The following is a 22,513-nucleotide window of genomic DNA, read 5'->3' as shown; positions in this document are numbered from 1 at the left end:
AAAAAAAAGAAAAAAAAGAGATAAACTCTCTTACTCATTGCTCTTGTTCTGTAAATGACTAGGGGAAACCAGAGACCATAACTCTCCCCTTCCAATCACTGATCTTTGTTATAAATTAACTGCCTTTTTTATTGTCCTGTACCTAACTTAGACCAGATAGCAGCCGAGACCCCATGACAGTTATATCTTCAGTGTGGAATGTTAAGTGTACCTTTCCCAGAAGAAAAAGACCATCTTGACTAATCAGATCATTGTAACTATGTATTAAGCCTTACATAAAACGATGGTAAATGTTCTGTTAAGCTTCCCTAAACTTTGTATGCACGATCCTAAACTTTTACACTTTGGATCTACACTGACTTCCATCCTTTGGAATCTTTGCTTCCTGGACCACTTGTCCTTGAACTTTGCACTTAATAAACTCTTTAAGTGAGATTCTGACCCTTTCAGTTAAGTTGAAAATCACATGTTAGTTCTATTTTCAATTTTTTGAGAAATGGCCCACTGTTTTCCATAGCGGCTGCACCCTCTTACTTTCCCACCAACAGTTCACAAGGGTTCCAATTTCTCCACATCCTTGCTTGATTTATTGATTGTGATTAGTGTGTAATGGATGTGAGGTGGTATCTCATTGTGGTTTCTATTGCATTTCCCTAATGACTAGTGATGTTGAGCATCTTTTCATGTGCTTATTGGTCATTTATATCTCATTTTTGGAGATATGTCTATTCATGTCCTTTGCCTGATTTTTTAAGCAGGTTGGTTTTGTTAAGTTGTAGTAAAGAGCTTTAAGTAGGACTGTCACAATTTGACTTATGGTTTTGACAGAGCTGAGCCTGAAACTTTGGCAGGAATCAGGGTGAGGGGGAAGCGGCAAGAACTTGGGGCTGCCAGGACAGACACTGCACACAGTGGGCTCTTCACAGAAGCTGAGCTCACCCAGGCCCTCTTCCTGCTCCGGATCTTGGATGGCCTGAGGAGGAGGACACAGGGGTCACCTCCCTCTTTGGATCCTGGCCTTTTAAGGATCTCAGGGAAGGCTCAGGCAGTCTCCAACAGACCCCTGGGAAATCCAGGGTCCCCGTCCCTCCATGTGTGGTCCAGACGGAGAATGGTTAATGATCCACGTTATAGGACGCCTGCCTGCTATTTGCAGCAGGGGCTGACCATGGGGGTTGGGCTCTAGAAATCCGCAGGAATTTACACAGCGGTGCTGGGCTGTGTAAAGTGGATCCCCCACTGGCTTTTCTGACTGGCAGACAGTTCAAAGACGTGGGCTGGGGAGCCAGAATGCCTGGGTTCAAATCCTATTTTGCCACATACCAGCTGGGCATGTTACATAACTCTCTTGTGCCTCCGTTTACTGCTCTGTAAAATGGGAATAATAAGAGCGCCTCCCTTGTGAAGGATTGGGTGAGGATTACATGAGTTAATGTAGGCAAAGCGTTAAAATAGTGCCTGTCTCGTAGTAAACGCTATGTAAATGTGGGCTCTTGCTGTTATTTTCACTGAGACCAGGCCCTGTTAGGCTTCCCACCGCGCAGCAGCCTGCAGGCCTTCCGAACCACGTAGAGGTGCGGTTATCCTTGGGACAGGTCCTGCCTCCTGGGGCCGCTCGCGCGGCAGCGCCTGGGGCCCGTTCCCACGGTTGCCGGCAGGGGGCAGCATTGCACTGCGGTTGCTCCTGGGCGGCGCCGGCGGTTGGGCTTGGGAACCGCGCCTCCCAGGGGCCTGCGCCCTCGCTGCGTCCCTCGCGCTGTCACCTGCGGCATCGGCGGGCCAGCCCGTGTAGCCGTCTGCCCAGTAGGGCGGGCACGGGGGCCGGAGACCGCTCTCTCTGTTCAGCCCGGGGTCTCTTGGGGCAGGGCGCCCCACCGCCTCTTCCATGAGGCTCTCCAGCCCTCAAGCCCCCGGCGCGCGTGGCTCTTTCTCGGCCTCGTGGGGCCTGGAGGCCCTTGACCATCCTTGGTCCGTGCACAATCCCCCCATCTGTGAAATGTGGGCAATTGCGCGGTGGCTCAGGGCGCGGCCCAGGTCAGGCACAGAGTGAGGGTCGGGAGATGTTGGGACAACCCCCACCTTGGCCTTCATTAGGTCGCAGACGGGCTGGGCCTGAGCGGGGCATGCGGGCGCGCGTGGCCTCTGGGGAGGGAGTGTGGCGGAGAGGATGCGCGGGCCGTGTGGTCCTGATCTGGGCTTGAGCTCACCCCATGCTTGAATCTGCTCTGGGCCTTTGCTTGTGCTCAGCCTGCTTCCTGGATGGCTCCCCCTTCCTCCTTATTCAACCCCCTCGGGCATCTCAGAGTCCGTAACAGCCTTCCAGGTCTCAGGGCCTGGCATTAGCTTCCCTTCCCTGCCAGTCCCCAAAAACGTCCGGTCCTCGCCTGGGCCTACCCAAGTTTTCCCCTCACCCCCCACCACCAGGCTCTGGGTCCACATTAGGACTTGTGTCTGTCCTGCCCACCATGACCCTTGGCAGGGGATCACGGGGATGGCCCGGCCTCCTGTGAAGGAAGGTCAGCTCCATGATTCCAGATGATTCCAGTCTGGAAATCTCGTGGACTCCAGAAGTTTAGCCTTTGGCTACTCTTCCCCACATTTCCTGGAGAGGCTTGACCACTGGCCCATAGGCCAAGGGGACCCTCCCTTCTATGGTCACAGACCTTCAACAGATGATGGTAGATGCAGGCCGCTACCCTCAGGTGACCCCACAAATAGCCACACACTGGTGAAAGAACAGTCAGTGTTCCCAGTGAGTAGGAAATACACCCTAAAACAACTTAGAGATCCAATTTTTCATTTATCAAGAATGAAACAAAGAATAACGCTTAGTGTTGCTGAAGGTGCAGAGAAGCAGACACTTTCATGAATTGCCCATGGAAACGTAGACTGGTTTTAAAAACAGCTTTGGAGGGCAATTTTGGAACCATGTATTAGAGACTTAAATGACCCATAACCTTTGACCCAGCAATTCCACTGCTAGGTATTTATTCTACTAAGAAAATAATTGCATAAAAGCTGAAAATGCATGTATAAGTATTTTTTACCGAAGCACTGTTTATAATGGTAAAAATTGGGGAGAATGTTCAATAGCAAATGAATGATTAAATAATGTATGATAGCTCCATGGAATAGAACTGTAATCAGCCATAAAAAAATCACATTTTTGGAAGAGAATTTCATAGCAGAGAGAAATGCTCACATTAAAATGTTCATTCATTCACTAATTAATTGATTAACATTTATTGAATATCTTTGAGACATGCCAGGTATTCTTTTAGGCACTGAGAATACAACTGTAAATAAGATAAATACTATCGCCCTCCTTATTGGGCTTTCCTTCTATAGGCGGAGACAGGCCAGAAAGAAGTGAAAAATAATTTCAGGTAGTAATACTTTTGTCTGTTTCTCTTTCAAAATTATACTTGAATAGAAAAAAGGATGGGAAGAAGAGCATCACAATGTCAACGACGGTTATTTCTGGTTGGTGGTATCAGGTAGGATTTGTGTCAAGTTACGAATAACTGAGAAATTAACTGCAGAAGCTTATAAAGACCAGGGTCTGATTGGCTCCTGTGTCCTGGGCTGATAAAGCAGCCCCCCTCTGCCCTCCTGGAATGCAGGCTGTACATGCCCTGCTTGGCTTCTCAAGGTCACAGGACGGCAGGCTTTCCTCTGGGTCTCCTGTCTACCTTCCAGCAGGAAGAAGGGGGAAGGCAGAGGAACAAAGTCTTTCTCCTCTGGAGGCTCTGCCTTTTATTTTGTGTGAACAGAGCTTCAGCCAAGGTCTCATTGGTCAGAATGGGCCACTTGGGAAGAACATGGAGGCAGTATCATGGGTTATCATCATTTTCTTCTTCACATTTTCTGGCATTTTCTAAATCAAACAAGACATTAAAACAAGCTTCTGTGTATAATAAAGGACTTTTTGGTTTTAAGAAACAAGGTTAGGGTGGATTGCTATGTGGGAATGGAGGGCAGAGGGCAGGCAGTTGTAGCCAGGCTCAGACACAGCTGCTATAGGTGCTGTGGTCCTGGAGGACTCTCCCACTAATTTCCATCTCCCTGGGTCCTGTAGGCCCCTGCAGGCTGGTGCAGTCCTCAGAGGACACGGTGGAGTGCAGGACCACGGCTGTCCCTGGGAGGGCCTTACCTGTCTGCTGGCCACCTTGCTGGCTGCCCTAACTCTCTCTGTTTGCTGGTCTCCAGGAGGGCTGTGTGGCTGCTGGGGTGAGTGTGCGCAGCCTGGGCTCATGCTGGGCTGGCTGGACTCACTGGCCCTGGGGCCTTTCTCCCAAAAGGAGCTGGGGTTTGTCCTGATGCGCAGGGCTGGTGGGCCATGTTAGGCTAATCTCGGTCTGAGTCCCAGCTTCTTCATTGTGTTCATTTCCTGTGGCTGCTGTATGAAATTTCAGCTTCTGGTGGCTGCCTGCATTCCTTGGCAGGGGGCCGCACCCCTCCAATCCCTGTCTCTGTGATCACATGGTCTTCTCTGTGTCGTCCTTCTCTGAGTCGTTCTTAGATGGACATTCATGATGGCATTTAGGGCCCACTTGGACAATCCAGGACCATCTCCGCATCTGCAGATGCTTGACTTAATCAAATCCGCAAATGCTCTCTCCAAATAAGGTCCCATCTACAAATTCTGGGGATTAGAATGTGGACATCTGTTGGGGGCTATTTTTCATTAACTGTCCAGTGACTACTGCTCTGAGACTTGATGATCTCATCTGTAGAGTGGGGGTAGGAGTCCCATTCTCACAAAGTCTTGAGTCAATCACCAACAGGCCGTGAGCAGGCACTCGGCAGGCAACAGTGAATGTCCCTCAGTGGTTGAGCCCTGCCCCTCCCCTCTGACCGCTGAGGGTGCTCCTCCCTCCCTTTCCCTTGGTGGTTGATCTGCCCTGGTCCTGGAGACAGTGGGAGGACCTGGGTGGCAGGCCTGCCGACGGCCTCTAATCCGCAGGCCCTTTTTCCCCATTTCCATCTCCTTCTCCTTCCACTGCCTATCCCCACAGTGAGGCGTGTGTGCTGCCGTGGGGCACAGGCCTTGTGCTTGGCAAGAGTTAAGCATATGCAGGTTCCCCTCCTTCCCTGGGAGCCTCCCCTGGGGGCTTCTGCTTCCTCCCACTCCCTCTTCTGTTCTCTCATATCAAAGCTCCCACCAGGCTCCATGGCTCAGGCCTGTAATCCTAGCACTTTGGGAGGCTGAGGCAGTTGGATCACTTGAGGTCAGGAGTTCGAGACCAGCCTGGCCAAACTGGTGAAACCCCTTTTCTACTAAAAATACAAAAATTAGCCAGGCGTAGTGACACACGCCTGCAATCCCAGCTACTTGGGAGGCTGAGGCAGGAGAATCACTTGAACGTGAGAGGTGGAGGTTGCAGTGAGCTGAGATCATGTCACTGCACTCCAGCCTGGGCAACAGAGCAAGACTGTCTCAAAAAAAAAAAAAAACCAAAACAAAAAACAAAAACAACAACAAAAAAAACAAAACCCAAAAACAAAAGACATCTCTGGGTCCCTCTCTATTTTCCAGACAGATCTCTGGCAAGTCAGGGACTTTGCCCAAGGTTGCCTAGCATATTGGCAGTGGATTCAGGGCCTTTGCCTGTCCCTGCCTCATCTGAAGGAGTGCCAGGCAGCCCTTGCTCCAAGCCAAGTCTCCAGGAGACTCCTGGGAGGTAGTACCTCCCCCCTTTAGGTTTATAGGGTGCTAAATGCACTATGGTGCCCAGATAGGAAAAATCAATCACAATTTCACTTCATTGCTGGATGGAAGAAGAGATTTACAGGCCAGATAACCCGCTCTTGGAAATGGGTGTGTCCATATATAGGGTGCCCAGATCCATTAGGGGCTGCATTTAGCTGGAGGGCTGGGTCTGGGGAAGGGGCTTTCTGTTGGATGAGCAAGGGCTTCAGGTGGATGCAGCTCCCCCTATCCCTGCTCCCTTGGGAGGGTCGGGGACTCGGCTCTGAAAGGCTGCGGGCTGGTGGGAGCCCCTGTGCTGCACCCAACTTAGGATGGGATGGGGAGGGGTGTGGTGGGGTGGACCTTTCACATCCATTGAACAAAATGTCTGTGCAGCTCCTGGCCTGCTGTGCAGGCTGTCATTTAGGTACCTCATCTTAAACAAGGAGCAGGGGGCGACTGGTGAGCAACAAGGCCCCACTCTATGTGTGGACACCTGCAGCCTCATTCCTGGGGAGGACAGAGGACATATGACTGGCATAGAGCATTGTGTGTAGAACCAGGGTGGGACAGTCTCCCATGAGTTCCCTGGTAGCCAGGGGGACAAAGGCCTCTCACTCCACTGTTTAAGTTCCCTTTTGTGGATTGGTGGCTTTCTTGCCCAGGATGTCCACTGAAGACACGATGGTGGCAGGTCTCTGGCTGCCATGATGCCACCCCAGGCCCACTCTGTAGAGACGTATTTGGGAAGGAGCATGTCTGGCTTTAGCATCTCCCACCAGGACCATTCTGTCAACTTCTACCCTGGTCCCTCTGCTGCCTCCTTCTTCCCACCTTGCTGCTCTCCCCACAGCCTTCCCTTACTTGCTTCCACCTCCATACCTTTCCTCTTGCTGTTCCCTTCACCTGCAATGTACACTCCCTTCCTTAACTCAGCTCAAGGTCTCAGCTAAACCTGTGTGGAGCCCTGGAACCCAAAGCAGGAGATGACAGGGGCAGGAGGAGCCCTGGGCAGTGGTGGGAGGGGCAGGAGCCTCTGTGGTGCTTCATGTTCTGGGACAGTCAGGCAGTGACTGTTGAGGGTACAGGAGCCTGAGTTCAGCTCTGGGGTCAGACAGGCCAGGATTCAGGACCCTGCCACTTAGTCCTTCCAGCCACCTGTGGAATAGGGTGATCCCCAAAGTGCAAAAATAGCAGAGTTGCAGAGCCCAGGTGTTGGGGAGAGAGGAGAGGAGCCACCCCAGGAAGGCGTTAGGGCTGGGAAGCAGGGAGCCCAGTGGGTCTCCTGGGAGGGCCTGGGCCAGCCTGTGGGCTCTGGGACAGGCTTTTCAGGACTGTGGTTTTACATGTGTGAGCTGCAGCAGCAGAAGCCCATTCTCTACACGCCAGTGGACTCAAGAGCGCCCATGTGCAAGGCCGGCTATGGACATGGAGTGGAGTCCTCAGAAGCCCCGAGCTTCCTCTGAAGAGCCTCTTAGATCCAGGCTTTGGGGCACACACTTGGAGAATCTCTGCTTTAGCAGGAGGTGAGACACAGCCTGCCCCCAGGGGCCTGAGACTGAGATGACAGCTCGTGGGGCTCATTCCTGGGACCTGAGCCTTCCTTCTCCTTTGCTCTCCCTTGGCATTTGGAGATGCCTTTGTGCACACTCCAGCTTGCCTTATCTGACATTTGCAGGGTTCTAAGGAAGGGATGAACCTTGTTGGACTCCAAGGGGTCAAGGGGAATCATGGATGTCAGCATGAGAGCCCCAGATGAGCCTGAGCTGCTGTTCAGTCCTGCCACCCACTCTGCCTGGAGAGCCTGGGTCCAGGAAAGAGTTCCTTGCTTTTGCAAAGGAAGCAACTTTTCACATAGGTAACTTTTTGGACTAGTTGATTCTAAGCAGACTTAAGACCCAGTCTTGAGTCCCAGTTTCCTGACTGTATAATGGGGGTAAAGAGGTCCTTGTCCTGGAAAGATGAGGCATTCCTATCTAGGGTGGACACACGGTGTGTGATTTCCTTTCTCCTCATTGGCCCATGGGGCATGGCTCTGGCCCACAGAAGCCCTCCCTCACCTGGGCTGCCCACCATGGGTGTCTGCACCATGCCATGGGAAGGGTGCAAAGGGGCACAACAGTGGGTCTTGCCCTGGTGGCTGAGGCAAGCTGGTGCTGGAATTTTCCCTCTCCCTAACCTCGGGAAAACCAAGGAATGAATCAATAGAAGTCTCGAATTAATAGAATGAGCAATGCAAAAGATTGCTGGCCTGGGAAACTTAAAGTAACAACCCATGAGGCTACTAAGAGTAAAAGTAAACTAAAAAATACAGTAATATAAAAGAAGATCACATAAAATAAATACAAGCTGAGAAACAGTAAAAATAAGATGAAAGAGGTTGGCAAGAAAAGGGTAGTAAGGAAGACAAAAGTAGAGACAGACAATTCACATTCAACTGAAGAGCCAAAGCAGCACTGGGAGAACAGATGAAATAGGCAATAAACAAGGGTGTTTAAAAAAAAAAAAAAAAACAAAGCTGGCATGGTGGCTCACACCTGTAATCTCAGCACTTTGGGAGGCTGAGGCAGGAGGATTGCTTGAGTCCAGGAGTTCAAGACAGCCTGGGAAACATGGTGAAACCCCATCTCTACAAAAAATGAAAAAAATTAGCTAGGCATGTTAACATGCGCCTGTGGTCTCAGCTACTCAGGAGGCTGAGGTGGGAGGATTGCTTAAGCCCAGGAGGTCTAGGCTACAGTGAGACATGATTATATCAGTGTCCTCTGGCTTGGGTGACAGAGCAAGACTCTGTCTCCAAGAAAAAAAAAGAAGGAAAAACCCAATGGGTTAAGAGAGGAAGGCAGCAGTGAGATTTTCTGAGCTTGGATCTTGGCAGAAAGTGGGTTCCCTGGAGCCTGTAGTGACAGATGAGGCTGGCAGCAGCACTCCTTCCCAGATGCTTACAGACTCTTTCCTGGGGGCTTGACCTTAAGACCTGGGTTGGCCTCCACCCTGTGTACACGAGACAGCTGGGTTCCATGCCAAAGCCTGCAGAGAATTCCCCAGGCTTGGACTTGATCTTTCTTTGCCGGCAGGGCCTGGGCTGAATCATCTTCCATATCACTGGTGGGCTCTGTGCTGAGGAGGGAATGAAGAAGACAGTTTTTGGGCCCTCGCTGGAGACGCATGATTCAGGAGGGGCACTTCTGCAGGGGTTGGGCACTGGTGGTTCCGCATCAGGCAGGCAGCTCCTCAGGATTGTGCCCAGGAGGCAGGTCACTTGGAGGGCCAGGACTCCAGCTGGCCTTTCCTTAGTCCGGCTCTTGGATGGGGTGAGAAAGAAGGCAATGGAGAAAGGAAAGGTCTGCATTTCTGGAATGACAAAAGCTTTAAGTCACAATGATTGCAGCTTCCAAGTAGACCACTGAGGCCTCTCTCTGCCTTGACATTTCACCTACAGCTTCTGTGGCCAACTACTAGCGTCCAGTGTTGTTTCATTTGAGATTCTTGATGAGCCCAGTTTTATCTTTTTGCACCCTCCTTCAATTTCCTTGTGTGTAAAATGGGATGACCATCTCCTCGGTAAGATGTCAGGTGGTGAGCACAGTGCCTGCATGTGGTAAGTGCTAAAGAAAAGTAATTAGAATCAGTAAAACTGAAGAACTCTTTAGAAAAAGCAGTCACCTGTGCTGGCTGAGCTTGTGTAAAAGAAAGAGTTACTAACTCAGTTTTAACTTCTGTGAATAAACCTTTGTGTAGTGAGGAGCAAACCAAGAGGACTGAGCCTTGGGCCTGCCAGAAACTCACCTGATGCCTTTCTCTGGGCCTCAGTTTTTCTCTCTCTGAAGTGGATGTGTGTCATATGACCCAGAGATTTCTAATCTATCTTCTCCAGCTAGATTCCTGCAGTAGGGGTGAACTTGTTCATTGAGTAGAGTTGCTTCCCCTGGTTTTGGAGAGGCAGCATTTGCAGCCCCAGAGGCTATCAGGAATAAGGGTGTTGGGTCAAGAATAGCTGGGCCAGGAGCAATAAACTGTTAAGGACTAGATGAGTCTGAGCAACTGATCAATAACAGCAAATGCCCCTGTAACCTGGCAACTCCAACTTTAGGTGGCAGAGGATTAAACACATTTTGCCTGAAAGTGAGTCTGTACAGGTCCCCAGTGGTCTCTGGGCCTGCCTCCCAGCTCTGTGAGGAACAGGAGCTGAGCAAGTGCCTACAGTCACCATGCAAAAGGTGTCCAGGGGATTCTAGCCTGGATAGGAAAACTGGCTTGGCTAAGTGGACTGTCCCAGGGTGAACATCTGGGAATGAGCACATGGGGATGGCAGACTATCACACACCCTGGAAGCTGGAGGGGAAGGAGGCACCTGGGACAGAAGGTGAGGTTGCCCCAGGTCAACAACTTCCAGATGAGATCCACCTTGAGTCATGATCCTCAGATGCCAAGCCACAGGAACCTCATCACCCACCTCATCATCCAAACTGTAACTTGATGGAAATCATTCCAAAACTATGTGTTGGTGGATCGTCTTCTTAATACTTGGAAGGAGGTCTTAATACTTATCCCACTGAAATCATGCTACCTACACCTAGCAGAACATACATCAAAGAAAAACTTCTAACTGGGTATATCACATGCCCACTGTACTAACACACTGGAGAACCCCCAACAACAGGAGGCCCCGGGAGTGTCCCTGACCCACAGGGACTTCAGGTCAAGACCACACCCACCATCCTTTCAAGGTGGAGACAGTCCCCGTAGGAACCAAACTGATGTATAATAAACCTCATCATTTATTTCTCTTCTCCCTACAGCATTTCAGCCAGTGAATGGTAGAATTTTGCAGGAATGAGAATTAGAGGCATAGAGGGTTTTGAGATGCGGGGTGGGTCAGGTTTCACTACTCAAGGACCCTAAGGCAGGTTTTTGGAAGAAGTGTGTGTGTGTGTGTGTGTGTAGGACCACACTCAGCCACTCCTATGGGCAAGTATGACCACTCCTCTCTTCTTGCCCCCTGGCCTCCTTAACCTGGAAGTCACCTTGCTGGCTCATGGGATTCCTTGATACTTCTGCAATCCACTTTCTCCGCTCCAACAGGCTGTCCCTGCCCAGCTGAGCTGGCCCACTCAGGGTTCTCTCACAGTGCTATGGGCCTCCACTGGCCCCCTCTGCACAGCCCATCCTCTCCAATCTTTCTTTCCAAAGTGAAATCTACCAGTGCTTAGTCTTTGGCTGGCCACATGAGAGACAGACAGACATACGGACACACACTTCTTTCTTTTTGCCTTGGCTCACCACTGTTCAATGCCTGGAAGCCTTATTTTCTCCCTTGGGAATCTCCACTCAGTCTTTACAACTGTCATCTCCTCCAGGAAGCCATCCCTGCTCTTCTTCCCAGGCTGGGTCAGAGCCCAGGCATCTAAGCATACACAGCTCATTCATAGTCCCCCCCAACATTTAAAAGATGATGTGGTTAGGTGTCTGCCTCGCCCGCTGCGCTGGGAGCTCTGGGCAAGGGCTGTGGTGGGAGCCTCTCCGCCTGGTGCGCGGTGGGAGTCCTGGGGCCCCTCCGCGGACAACAGGGCCCGGGGACGTTCCTAGGCTTGCTGGAGGAGCAGCTTTCGAACGAGGCTCTGCCAGGTCCCAGACCCCAGGAAGCTCAGCTGTCTCCTCGAAATCTTGGGGGTGCCACATGGAGCCCAGTCCCTTTCAGGCACGAGCCCACAACAGCTTAACGCTCTCTTTGGTGGTGGCCGGCCCGAGGCAGGCACCGGAGGCGGAGGGAGCCCTGTTCCTCTGTGGCCGCGAGGAGCGGGCTCTTCGCCCGGGCTCGCACATGAAAGCTCCGTGCAGGGTCGGAGTCTGAGCCCGCCGGCCGCTTGGAAGGCTCCTCACGTCCAGGCGCCGCGGTCACGGCTGCGCCGGTTTCCGGCCATGAATTGGGCTTCAGAGTCCGAGCCTCCTGCCCGACTCCCGGCTGAGCGCGCTGCCCATGGAGCGGGGGATGGGCGCCCGCCGAGGTCCGCGCGGCCAGCCAGGGTTCGAGCCCGCGGCCCGGGCTCTGCTCCGAGATGCTCGCGGCGGCCGGCCCCCTTTGGCTCCCCAGGTGTCCTGGGGCCTGGCCCGGCGCCCCGCCCCGGTCTCTCTTCTGGCTCCCCAGGTCCCACTCCACGAGGAACGGTCTTTTTCGGCCGGGGACATGACCCGAGACGCGCGGCTGTTGAGGTCGCCAGGGCGCTTCGGGAGCCACTCGAGGGCAGTTAGCGGCCGGCCCTCCTCCGTTCTCCTGCCCCTGGCGAACCGGAGAAGGAGGCCCGGACCGCCAGGGCTCGGCGCGCCGCAGCCCAGGCCGGTCCCCGCCGCTGTGCCGGTCTCCGAGCGTCCCCCCGGGCCGGGAGCGTGGAGCACCCGGCGCCCCCTCCGAGCCGAGAGCGGGCGAGCGCCGCGCGGCGAGGCTGAGGCGCCGCAGTCACGTGGTAGAGAGGAGGGCGGAGGGGAGGGAGGCGGGCGGGGAGGGGAGGGGGAGCGGAGACGAGGGGGAGGGGGAGGGGAGGGGGCGTCCTCCGCAGTTCGCTCCTCGCCGGGGCTCAGACACACAGCCAGCCCAGAGCCGCCACGCCGGCCCGGCCGCCGCCGCCACCGCCTCAACCTCCCCCGAAGCCGCTCTAGCCGCGGGAAGCGCCGCTGCCACCGCCGCGGGCCGCCCCCGCCGCGCCGGCCTGGGCTCAAGCTGCCAGCACCGCCGCAGCCGCCACCGGAGCCGGAGCGGGAGCCCGACCGCGCTGGGCTGGGCTGGGCTGGGCTGGGGCGGGCGCAGGGCGCAGGGGCGGGCGCGCGGGGGAAGACGCACGGGCGGGCTCGGCTCTCCCGGGGAGCGGCCCGGGACTGCACCGGGACCAGCGCCTCCCCGCTTCGCGCTGCCCTCGGCCTCGCCCCGGGCCCGGGCGGATGAGCCGCGCGCCCGGGGGACATGGAAGCGCTGACGCTGTGGCTTCTCCCCTGGATATGCCAGTGCGTGTCGGTGCGGGCCGACTCCATCATCCACATCGGTGAGCGCGGCTGGCGGCCGGGCCGAGGCTGGGCGGGGGCCCCAACGGGGCAGGGGGTGCGCGGCGTCCAAACTTGGCGTTTCACTGGGCCGAGGGGCTCGGCGGGCGGTGCTTCCCCGAAGGGCCGCGCCGCGCCGCCCGGCGGAGGAGCTGTGCACGGGCCGCGCCGCGCTCCCGCGGGTTGCTTGCCGCTCCCCGGAGCTCCGATCTCCGCGCGGGGCCCCGCGGCCTCTGCCGACACTTAGGGCCGACGCTTCGGGGAACACCGGGATGGACGCGCGTCGAGACCCGCGCCCTTAGCGGGGCCGTCGGCGGGTCGGGAGGGCGCTTCTGCGCAGCTCAGAGCAGCGGGGGGCAGGGGGAGGCACGGCGGGGGGCTCGCCAAGTTGGCAGGGCAAGATCAAAGAGGCCGGACCGGAACCGTGTGTGAATGTGTGTGGGTGCGTGTTGTCAGCGTGTGTCGCTGTGTGCGCCTGGCACGGTGTCGGTGTTACTGTGAGAGGGTGTTGGGGTGTGTGGGGCCATCTGAGCGTGTGTTGGTGCGTGCACGACTGTCTGTCAGCCTGTTAGAGTGGACACAGTGTCTGCCTGCTTCTCCGGTGTGTGTCTGTGTAGCCTTCGGTGTATGTGTGAGTGCGTGTGTATCTGGTGTGGCGACTGCAGCCCCATCCTGGACAGTCCCAGAGTTTTGCGTGGTCCAAGTCTTGGGGGCCCAGACGGTCTGGGTGGTGGGAGCCGAGGGAAGAAGCGTGGGCAGCAGGGGGTAGGGGGATGCTGAGCGGGAAAAGATGGTTAGAGAGAGAGAACCGGGAGAGAAGATGAGAGCGCAGAGGAGGAGGGGGCGCGCCGAGGGGGAGTGGGCGCGCCGAGGGGGAGTGGGTGGGAGTTGGGAGCAACACGGGAGGAATCTCCGGAAGTTGGGCCGAGTTGGGGGGCTGACAGGGGTCGCTTTGGGGGAGTCCCTCCGCAGTCGTCTTTCCGGAAGTTGGGAAAGACCAGCGAGCACAGGGAAACTGGGGGTTGGAAGGTGCTGAAGGCGAGGAGGACGGGACAGGCGGGGAGGGGTGGTGGTGGAGTGGGGTGGTGAGGACTAGGCCTGGGCTCGGAGAACTACGATTCCCCTCAGGGGCCCGTGACCAAACCTGCTTCCCGCCCTGGAGGGGTGCGGGTCTCGCGGTCAGCATTGCGGTGCCGGCTCCGGGTGTAGTGAGGAATCCGGGCCTCCCTCCTCCTACCCAGCCCCCAGCTCGAGGGATCACTGGGCCTAGCTCCGGGACCTCAGGGACCCTCGTGGCTTGGTGAGGCGGGATGTGGGTGGCTGACTCCAGAGCTGTCCAGGTTGCAGGACTAGGCTCAGGCTGGTCGGACTGATTTCGGCTGGAAGCGCAGGGTCCGCCGAAGCTGTGCTAGGCGCACAAAGCGCCAGCCGGAGGGCGCCCTGGAGGAGCTGTCCGCGGTTCTAGAAAGCCCTTCAAGAGCAGCTCCTTCTGGGACCCCCCGGCTCCGCTAGATCTGAACGTGGAGGCGCCTAGGACACAGTCCCCTTCCCCCACTCCCCTCGACAGACATACAGGAAATCGGAGTGGGGAAGGATGGAGAGTAGGAGGCTGAGCTCAGGGCGCCAGGCAGGGCAGCGTCACAGTCATCCAAGCTGCAGGCCATCCGAAGCCCCTGCCTAAGGAAGACCCCTCTGCGCAGGAAAGCCAACTGTAGACCTGCTTCGTTCAGCTCCACTCAGCAGGGGACGTGCATGGAGAAAGGACCCATCATTCTGTCCTGGGATTTGGGTGGGGGACACTACCCTCCCGGGGAACTTCCTGGCTCCTGGGATGGGATTTATGGAACTATGTCAAGGCATTTGGGCGCTGCCTGGGGCCACCCCAGCTTGGCTTAGTCCCTTGTGTGGGGCATGGCTAGGACATGTGGTGCCTTGGTTGTGATACACGTGTGTGACCTGGTGGCAGCCTGTGGGATGTGCATGTGTAACTCATGTCAACTGTGTGCACGTGTGCGCTGAGGGCTGGTGGGGGGAGGGGAACATTCCTGTGCGGGTGGAGATGGGAGAGCCTTAATCTACCCCGCCAAGCTGAAATCCCAGCTCAGACTTCCCACCACCTGGCAATCATCGGTCTGCGAGTGCCTTGACCCTCGGGCCAAGGGAAGCGGGGAGAGGGTTCTTGTCCAGGTCCGGTCTTGATCCCTCTTTTCCTCCAGGTGCCATCTTTGAGGAGAACGCGGCCAAGGACGACAGGGTGTTCCAGTTGGCGGTATCCGACCTGAGCCTCAACGATGACATCCTGCAGAGCGAGAAGATCACCTACTCCATCAAGGTCATCGAGGCCAACAACCCGTTCCAGGCTGTGCAGGAAGGTGAGTGACCGCTGTGCCCAGGGCCCACTGAGACACGGCCTGCGAGGCGTCGCAGCAGTGGGCACCGGCGGGGTTGGGACGAGCTGGGCTGCGCGGGGCCCCCTCTGTTCCTGGGCAGCCGCGGTGCCACGCGCGGTGGCGCGCCTTCCCCAGCCCACCTAGGCAGCGGCGCCGGGACTGCTCTGCGCTGCGGGCCGGCACGGAGAGCCTGCGAGCGCGGGGAGCTGGGCTTCTTGCGGGTTGCGTGGCGCCTTTCGGGCTGTGTGGCCGCGGGTGTGCGCCCAGCGCGGGCTGCGCAGGCGTGCGCGGCTAGGGGCCGTCTTTGTTTCTCGTTGTTTGTGGGTGGGCGTGTCTGCGTGCCGGGTACCTGTGTCGGGCGCACCTCCCCTGATCTCAGTGGGCCGGTGTTTTCCTCGCTTCGAGGTGAGGAGCGCCCAGCGACTGGAGCCCGACCTGTCTCCTTCTCCCGAGCATAACCTGGTAGGCGCGGCGTTTCGCGCCCCGCGGCCCCCAGAGCCTTAGCCCGGCGCTTCTCTGCCGCACTCCTCCACCAGGTTTGGAGGAGCCGGTTTCTCTCTGGCTGTCCGCGCCGCGGGCAGAGGCGCCGCCGCCTGGGCCGGAGGTGGGCGCTGTTCGCTCAGGAAAGGAGCGGAGCTGGGCCGGTCCGGCTGCGGGGAAATCCTAGCCTGCGCCGGGGCTGCCCATGTCCACAGCCACTGCCTCCGGTCGGGCCCCGCGGCAGGCGCCACACGTGCGAGGCGAGGGCGTTCGCGACAGCAACCCCCTCTGTTTTCCCTCCTCTCTGCTAGTCCCTCCCCTTCAACCTTTCAGCTCGGGAACCCCGGTTCCTTCTCCAAGCCTCCAGATTCCTGGTTAAGGCCTAAGGCTCCGCCTCTGACACTTACCCAGCTTAAGTCCCTTCTCTTTCCCTCTGCCTTGCTCCCCACAACCATGGGGACTCTGGGGCCAGCGCCCGTCAGTGATGAGGCAAGTTAGTGGCTCAGGATGCAGGGATTCCTTGCTGGAGGAACTGGTAGAGAAGTGTAGAGGGGGCAGTGGGTGTAGTGGGAGGTGGGCTGGCTAAGAGCTCCTGGCCGGTGCTTTCTCCTCAAGCCCGTTGAGCCCAGAGTCCTCCTGATGCTTTGGTACACATGGGTTGCTAGTCTCCCCGGTGCCTGCAAGGACAGGATGCCTCGATGATGGCTCTGGCCTGGGTCTGGGGGGTCAGAGCTGGTGTTGGGGAGATCGTTGTGTTGGAAGGAGGAATTCTGGGGGTCTCCTAATATTGGGTGCAGCAGAGGAAGGAAAGGGGCCAGCTCTGGGGGCAGGGACCGGGGACTACTTCTGGGGACTGAAGGTCCAAGGATTTCTTGAGGTGGTTTTACAAACAGGGAGTCCCAAGTGTTTTCTTTTAGGGGGGATGAGGCTAACACTGCCTATTATGGGAGCTGCTGCTTCCAGCTGTGACAGATATCCATTGTCAGATGTCTGTTGAGGTACAGGGAAGAGGAATTCCTGCCCTTCTTTGGTGTCTGGTCATGTCCCACCAGCAGTCTCTGTCTCCAGATGCCCCCTGCCTCTGGACTTCTTTTCAGTGTGCCCTTATCACAGCTCCTTGCAGGTGCTTGGGGTGGGCTCTAGCCAGGGGAGGGCAGGGCCTTCTTAGCGGAAGGAACCCTAAATGGGGGGGGACCTGGGGTGATAAGCTACAACTTTCACAGTGCCACCTGTTCCCTTGACACTGGCTCCACAAACCCCATCTCTGTTGACATTCATTCTTTGTGCTTGGGAGCTGAAGCCACAGTTTGGAAGCACATATTTCCTGGACCCAGGAGCTCACAGTGTGGTGGGGACCCTGCCTTTGTTCCATGTCTGGTGACACGCCTCTGTTGACTCCCCTCTGCAGTGTTGAGTATCCAAGCTCATTCATTTTGCCCCTGAATGATGCCCATCCACTCCCATCAGCAGTTCCCCGGGGACTAAACATGATGCTCTTGCACAAGGTTGCCACCTCATGCAGGTAACACACAAGGATGAATTGGGCAGCTGGTTCCTGTGGCACCTGGAGTACAGGGTCTGAAGAGGTCATCTCCATTAAAAGGAGAAGCTGTCACACAGCTTTAACAGATTTTGCCATTGGGCGTGAAAATCCTACTGTTGTAGATGTGCTGATTTTTTTTTTAAGAGGAGCCCCAAATCTGGACCTTAATGTAAATTTTGATTTAAAACTATTGCCAACTAATAAAACAATGTAAATAACACAGTACAAGCCAAACAAAACATAGCTATGGGTGATTCAACCTGTAAGCGCCCCAAAGCAACTTTGTCCTGGGGACAAAGGTTCCACCCAGGGGCCTTTTCTGGGTCTTGGGTTCTCTGTTTGTATAACTGGAAAAATGTGTCAGGCTCCAAGGATGGCAGACTGACACGGTCTCTGTGGGGTGTGAGAGTGAGTGTTTCTGCATGTCTGGAACTAGGGAGTTAGATTCTTGGTTGACAGTTGTCTGGGGAGAGAGACACTGGCCAGGTATTGTTGGTGGGCTGCCTGCTGCCCAGAGAGTTTGTGCTGGTGAAAGCTGGCATGTACTTTCATTTTATGAGTCTGGTGGACTGAAATCCATTGTTATCTTGTGACCTTGCGTAGCCCTTGGATGCCTACATGGGATGGGAGGAGCCTGCCCTGGAAGGCCTCTGGGAGGAGCAGAGCAGTGCTCAGCAGCCTCCTTTTCCCTTGCCTGGGGCTCTGCTGCAGGTGCTCAGCTCTCCGGATGTTCTTCCTTGGATGTACTCTGTGGGGTGCTTTTCCATCACTGGGCTTGATCCCTGCTTGATGAATGCTTTATATCTCACTGCTGGGCCTGGACATCCATTGCAGCAGGACATGGGTTGTCGATACAGGTTGAGTAGGAAAGAAAAAGACTTTTAGTAGGGGAGTGGTCAGGGATGGACAGCAAAGGCAGATGGGGGCTTGATCTCCATCATTGACTGGACAAGCCCACAGTGACCTCTCAGTGGAGTGGTGCTGTCGCTATTTTGTTCTGAGAGGCAGTGCCATGCAGTGATAAGAGCTTGGTGGAGCCTAAAGCATTTCAGTTTCCATCTTGCTTGTCTTCACTCGCCGTGTGACCCTGGAGCCCTGCTCTGAGCTTCTGTTTCCAGATCTGTTCAAAGAGAATAATCATAGGATTTGCCTCATGGGATTGTGAGGATTAAATGAGATGAGACATGTGTAAATCATCTACATAAGGCCTGCGGTGGGTGTTCTGTAAACAGTAATTCCCTTTCCATTCCTTGACCCAACTGTGAATCCATCTCAGCTTCTCTTGAGGCCGTTGATATTTTCAGCTACATCATTTTTTTAAGCTAGTGAATTCCTTGAGAGAGGACCTAAACTGACCTTTTCATTTTTAGCTCTTACTTTTTTCCCTGATTATAAAAGAAATACATTGCTGCAATGAGCATGTATTAATATAAAAATATAAAAAAGAAAAAGGGCAATGTGTGCTTATTATATAAAATATGGAAGGTACAGGAAAGCGTCAAGAGGCAGAACAAAATCGCTCTGAATTGCACTAGTGTTATTTCCTTCTAGTCTTCCCCCCACCACTGTATTTTATAAATTTTGAGACCTCCCATTCTGTTCAGTTTTATATCCTATTTTTTTTTTTCCCATTTAACATCATTGGCCTTTTCTGAAATCACTATGAACTATTTGTAAACATTTTAGTAACTGCATACATTTCTCAATACTCAAAACTTTTTTTTAAAAAAGGGAACTATTTATGCTGAGATATGCAGAATCAAATATTCCTGAACAAAACAAGAAACTTGGCCTGGATATGTTGGTCCTAAGATTTATACTTACAATTTCTTCAGGATGACTTTTTAACAAGCTCCTTACAAGCACTGCCTTTTAGGACATTTGGTCAATTTATGGAAAAGAATGGAACACACAATAAAATATCCATTTGATAAGGATTGAAAGTTAGCAAATAACACAGAAAGGACATTTAAATCTCTAAAATGTTGCATCTTAGATTTAGCTGGCGAAGTCCATATTAACAAATAGTGTGGGCTGGGCGCGGTGGCTCACGCTTGTAATCCCAGCACTTTGGGAGGCCGAGGCGGGCGGATCACGAGGTCAGGAGATCGAGACCACGGTGAAACCCTGTCTCTACTAAAAATATATAAAAAAAAAAATCAGCCGGGCGTGGTGGCGGGCGCCTGTAGTCCCAGCTACTCAGAGAGGCTGAGGCAGGAGAATGGCGTGAACCCGGGAGGCGGAGCTTGCAGTGAGCCGAGATCGCGCCACTGCACTCCAGCCTGGGCGGCAGAGCGAGACTCTGCCTCAAAAAAAAAAAAAAAAACAAACAAACAAACAACAAAAAAAAACAAATAGTGTGAAAATTTGTCTTCTAGATACTAAAAGAGATCCTAATTTGTTAAATAAAAAAAAATTTCAGATTGTTGTAAAGTGCTTGCTCAAGTAGGAGGTTATATAAATGCATATAATTTATATAAAAAACTGGCTGAGCACGAGTCTTCTGATTTCCCAGCATTACTTTTTACTGTGAGTAAAAGACGTGAGTTATTGGATATGCTGTAGATATACCTGTCGCATCATGGAAGGATAACAGTTTAGGAAAGAGGCAGAAAAAAGGAATGCATGCAAGTGAGGCAATATTCCTTTTAGTTATCATAAGCACAAAAGGATTCTAGGAAGACATAAAAATTACCAAGAATAGCTTGTGGTTCACAGAATGAAACAGTGAAATAAAATAAAAATGAAACACAGAGAGCTTGTTAGTGCCCATCTGGAGGCCTTGCTCAGTTTATATCCGTTACCTCCTAGGTGGTCACCCTGCCCCTCACTGGCTACACTGGTATCTAGACATTCTGCTAGAGGCTCCCCATCCCTAGCTCTGATGGCTTCCAGCATCTTCCTTGGCTTCCATTCAGAATTGTAGGTCCCATCAAGGCCATGCTCTTGCAGTCCTGCTGGCAGCCTCACCAGACACCGTCAGAGGTTCTCTGAGTGTGATGTCCGTGTCTTCCTAAAGATGCCTATAGACCCCTTATTCCCATCCTCTCAGCTGTGTTCGTTTTCTTGTGGTGCTGAAACAAATTTTACTCCAAATTTAGTTGGTTAGATCAACACACATTTATTCTCTTGCAGTTCTGCAGGTCAGAAGCCTAACATGGGTCTCGCTGGGCTAAAATCTGGGTCCGTCTGGAGGCTGGAGGAGAGAATTGTTTCCTGGCCTTCTCCACCTTCCAAAGACTGCTGGGTTCCTCAGCCCCTGGCCCTTTCCTCCATTTTCAAGACCAGCAATGGCGGGTCAAGGCCTTCTCACATCCTCTCATGCTGACCTGGCTTCTGTCATCACATCTCCTTCTCTGACTCTTCTACCCCCCTTTTCCACTTGGCTCCCTCTTTCAAGGACTTTGTGGTTATATTGGGCCCATCTGGATAATCCCAGATAATCTCCCTATTATTTATTTATTTTTTTTGAGACGGAGTCTCCTCTGTCGCCCAGGCTGGAGTGCAGTGGTGTGATCTCGGCTCACTGCAAGCTCCGTCTCCCGGATTCACGCTATTCTCCTGCCTCAGCCTCCTGAGTAGCTGGGACTACAAGCGCCCACCACCATGCCTGGCTAATTTTTTGTATTTTTAGTAGAGACGGGGTTTCACTGTGTTAGCCAGGATGGTCTCGATCTCCTGACCTCGTGATCCGCCCGCCTCGGCCTCCCAAAGTGTTGGGATTACAGGCGTGAGCCACCGCGCCCGGCCCTCCCTATTTTAAGGATAGCTGGTTTGCAAGCTTAATGCTGTCTGCAACCTGTGCCATGTAGCCTAACGTATTCACAGATCTGGGGATTAGGATGTAGACGTCTTTGAGGGCCATTATTCTGCTACCACGTTGGCACACCTGTCTGTGCCCAATTTGCATTGTCCACCTCCACTTTCCTTCCACCCTGATAATCTTTTGCATGCTTGACGGCACTCTTGCTTACTGGGGGGCATCCTCTTGTCTTCGCTGGGCCTGCCATAGTCACTTGGGATGGATGGCTATGTTTCCTTTCTGTTTCTACAAAGCTCACCCTGGAAGCATCACACTGTAAGTCTGTGGAGCCTCCACAGACTTGCCTGTGTTCTCCAATGACATGTCGGCTTCTTTTCCTGGGCTTGGCTGCTGCTTGTGCATAAGGAAGTTCCTGGAGGAAACTGCTGTTTGAATAGTCAGACTGTAAGTTGGTGCTGCCGCTTGGACCCAGGGCCTCTTTTCTGCCTGGGCAGGTTGTTCTTCAGAACCTCACCATCTAGGCCCATGCCTACCTACAGCCCAAGGGAGGGCCCTCGTTGAAGTCAGTCTTGCTTTGCTGCCTGGGGTCCCACAGAGAGCTGCTGTTCCTGGTCCCCTCAAGGGCTACTGCCAGTGATAACAGCTGTGGATGAGGCTGCAGGCATTGATAGTCTGGAGTTAGGCATTGGGTCCCCTCTCTGGATTCCCCACAAGCCCGTGCTGAACTCATGGTGTCAGGGTGCTGAACTCACAGGCATCAGGGTTCTCCTTCATTCTGGAGTCACTCCCATGCAGGTGCACACATACGCATGTGCAACACACACACACATGCATGCATATACTCAGGCACACACACATCCACCTGTACTCAAGAGCACACACTCATGCACATATGCACGAGGACACACACACTTTCTCATTTTATAGACTACACTCCAGCACCACCCACTTCCTCAAATTTTGGGTTCAAGAGGCCCCCTTCATTCCTTATTGCCATGGCTCAGCCCTCTAGATTGGGAGGTTGGACTTAACTGGCAGTGAGCAGATGGACACCTCATGCCAGGTGTGTGGGAGAGGCCACGGGTCATACTGCCTCTGAGCTGCTGCTGTTCCTCATCCTGGGCTGGCCTGTGACAGCCCCTTCCTCTGGGATGCTGCCCTCTCTGACAGGCATTGGGCCCAGGAAGGCAGCTGGGTCTGTGTCCAACATCTCAGCTAGGCTCTCTGAGCCCTTCCTCCCAGCCCGGAAACAGCCAGTTTCCTGGCCAATGGCCATGGTTGAGAAAGAAGAACCCAGAGCTCCCCCTTCTGGACCTGAGGTGTGGGCAGGGTGGACTGGAGGGGATGAGGTGGCCCCTTCTGTTTCTAGGTCTAGGACATGAGTACTTTGACAATTTTCCTGCTCTGGCCATTTCTCCAGGTTTCTCTTGGGGGCCAGCTAACGCTGTCCCTCAGCACTCACAGTCATCTCTTGTAATGGCAGACAGACTCTCTTTCCCAATTCTTGTAGCTGCCAGGTTGAAATCCTCTAGCTTTGTCCTCATAGCAGCTGTCTTCCCTCTTCACTGAGCCTTCTACTGCCCAGGAAATGCTATCGCCTAACAACTCAG

General features: G+C 54.1%; 1 protein-coding gene across 3 annotated transcripts in view; it reads left to right on the top strand.

Moving 5' to 3' along the window:
* The first annotated feature begins 12,228 nt into the window (after positions 1–12,228).
* Positions 12,229–22,513, top strand: part of GRID1 (glutamate ionotropic receptor delta type subunit 1) — a 770,551-nt gene continuing 760,266 nt past the window's right edge. Inside the window, exons 1-2 of one of the 3 annotated variants that reach the window (XM_032141682.2) lie at positions 12,229–12,729; positions 14,944–15,099. In XM_032141682.2, the coding sequence (XP_031997573.1) occupies positions 12,651–12,729; positions 14,944–15,099 (235 nt within the window). In that variant the 5' untranslated portion in view covers positions 12,229–12,650. Of the gene's footprint in view, positions 12,730–13,141; positions 13,170–14,374; positions 14,517–14,943; positions 15,100–22,513 lie in introns of those variants that run through there. The other 2 variants (XM_058436447.1, XM_058436446.1) reach the window with 2 other exon arrangements.

Source organism: Hylobates moloch, unplaced genomic scaffold (genome assembly GCF_009828535.3).
Source record: "Hylobates moloch isolate HMO894 unplaced genomic scaffold, HMol_V3 SCAFFOLD_3, whole genome shotgun sequence".
Classification (NCBI taxonomy): domain Eukaryota; kingdom Metazoa; phylum Chordata; class Mammalia; order Primates; family Hylobatidae; genus Hylobates; species Hylobates moloch.
This window is presented reverse-complemented; position numbering and strand designations above follow the sequence as displayed.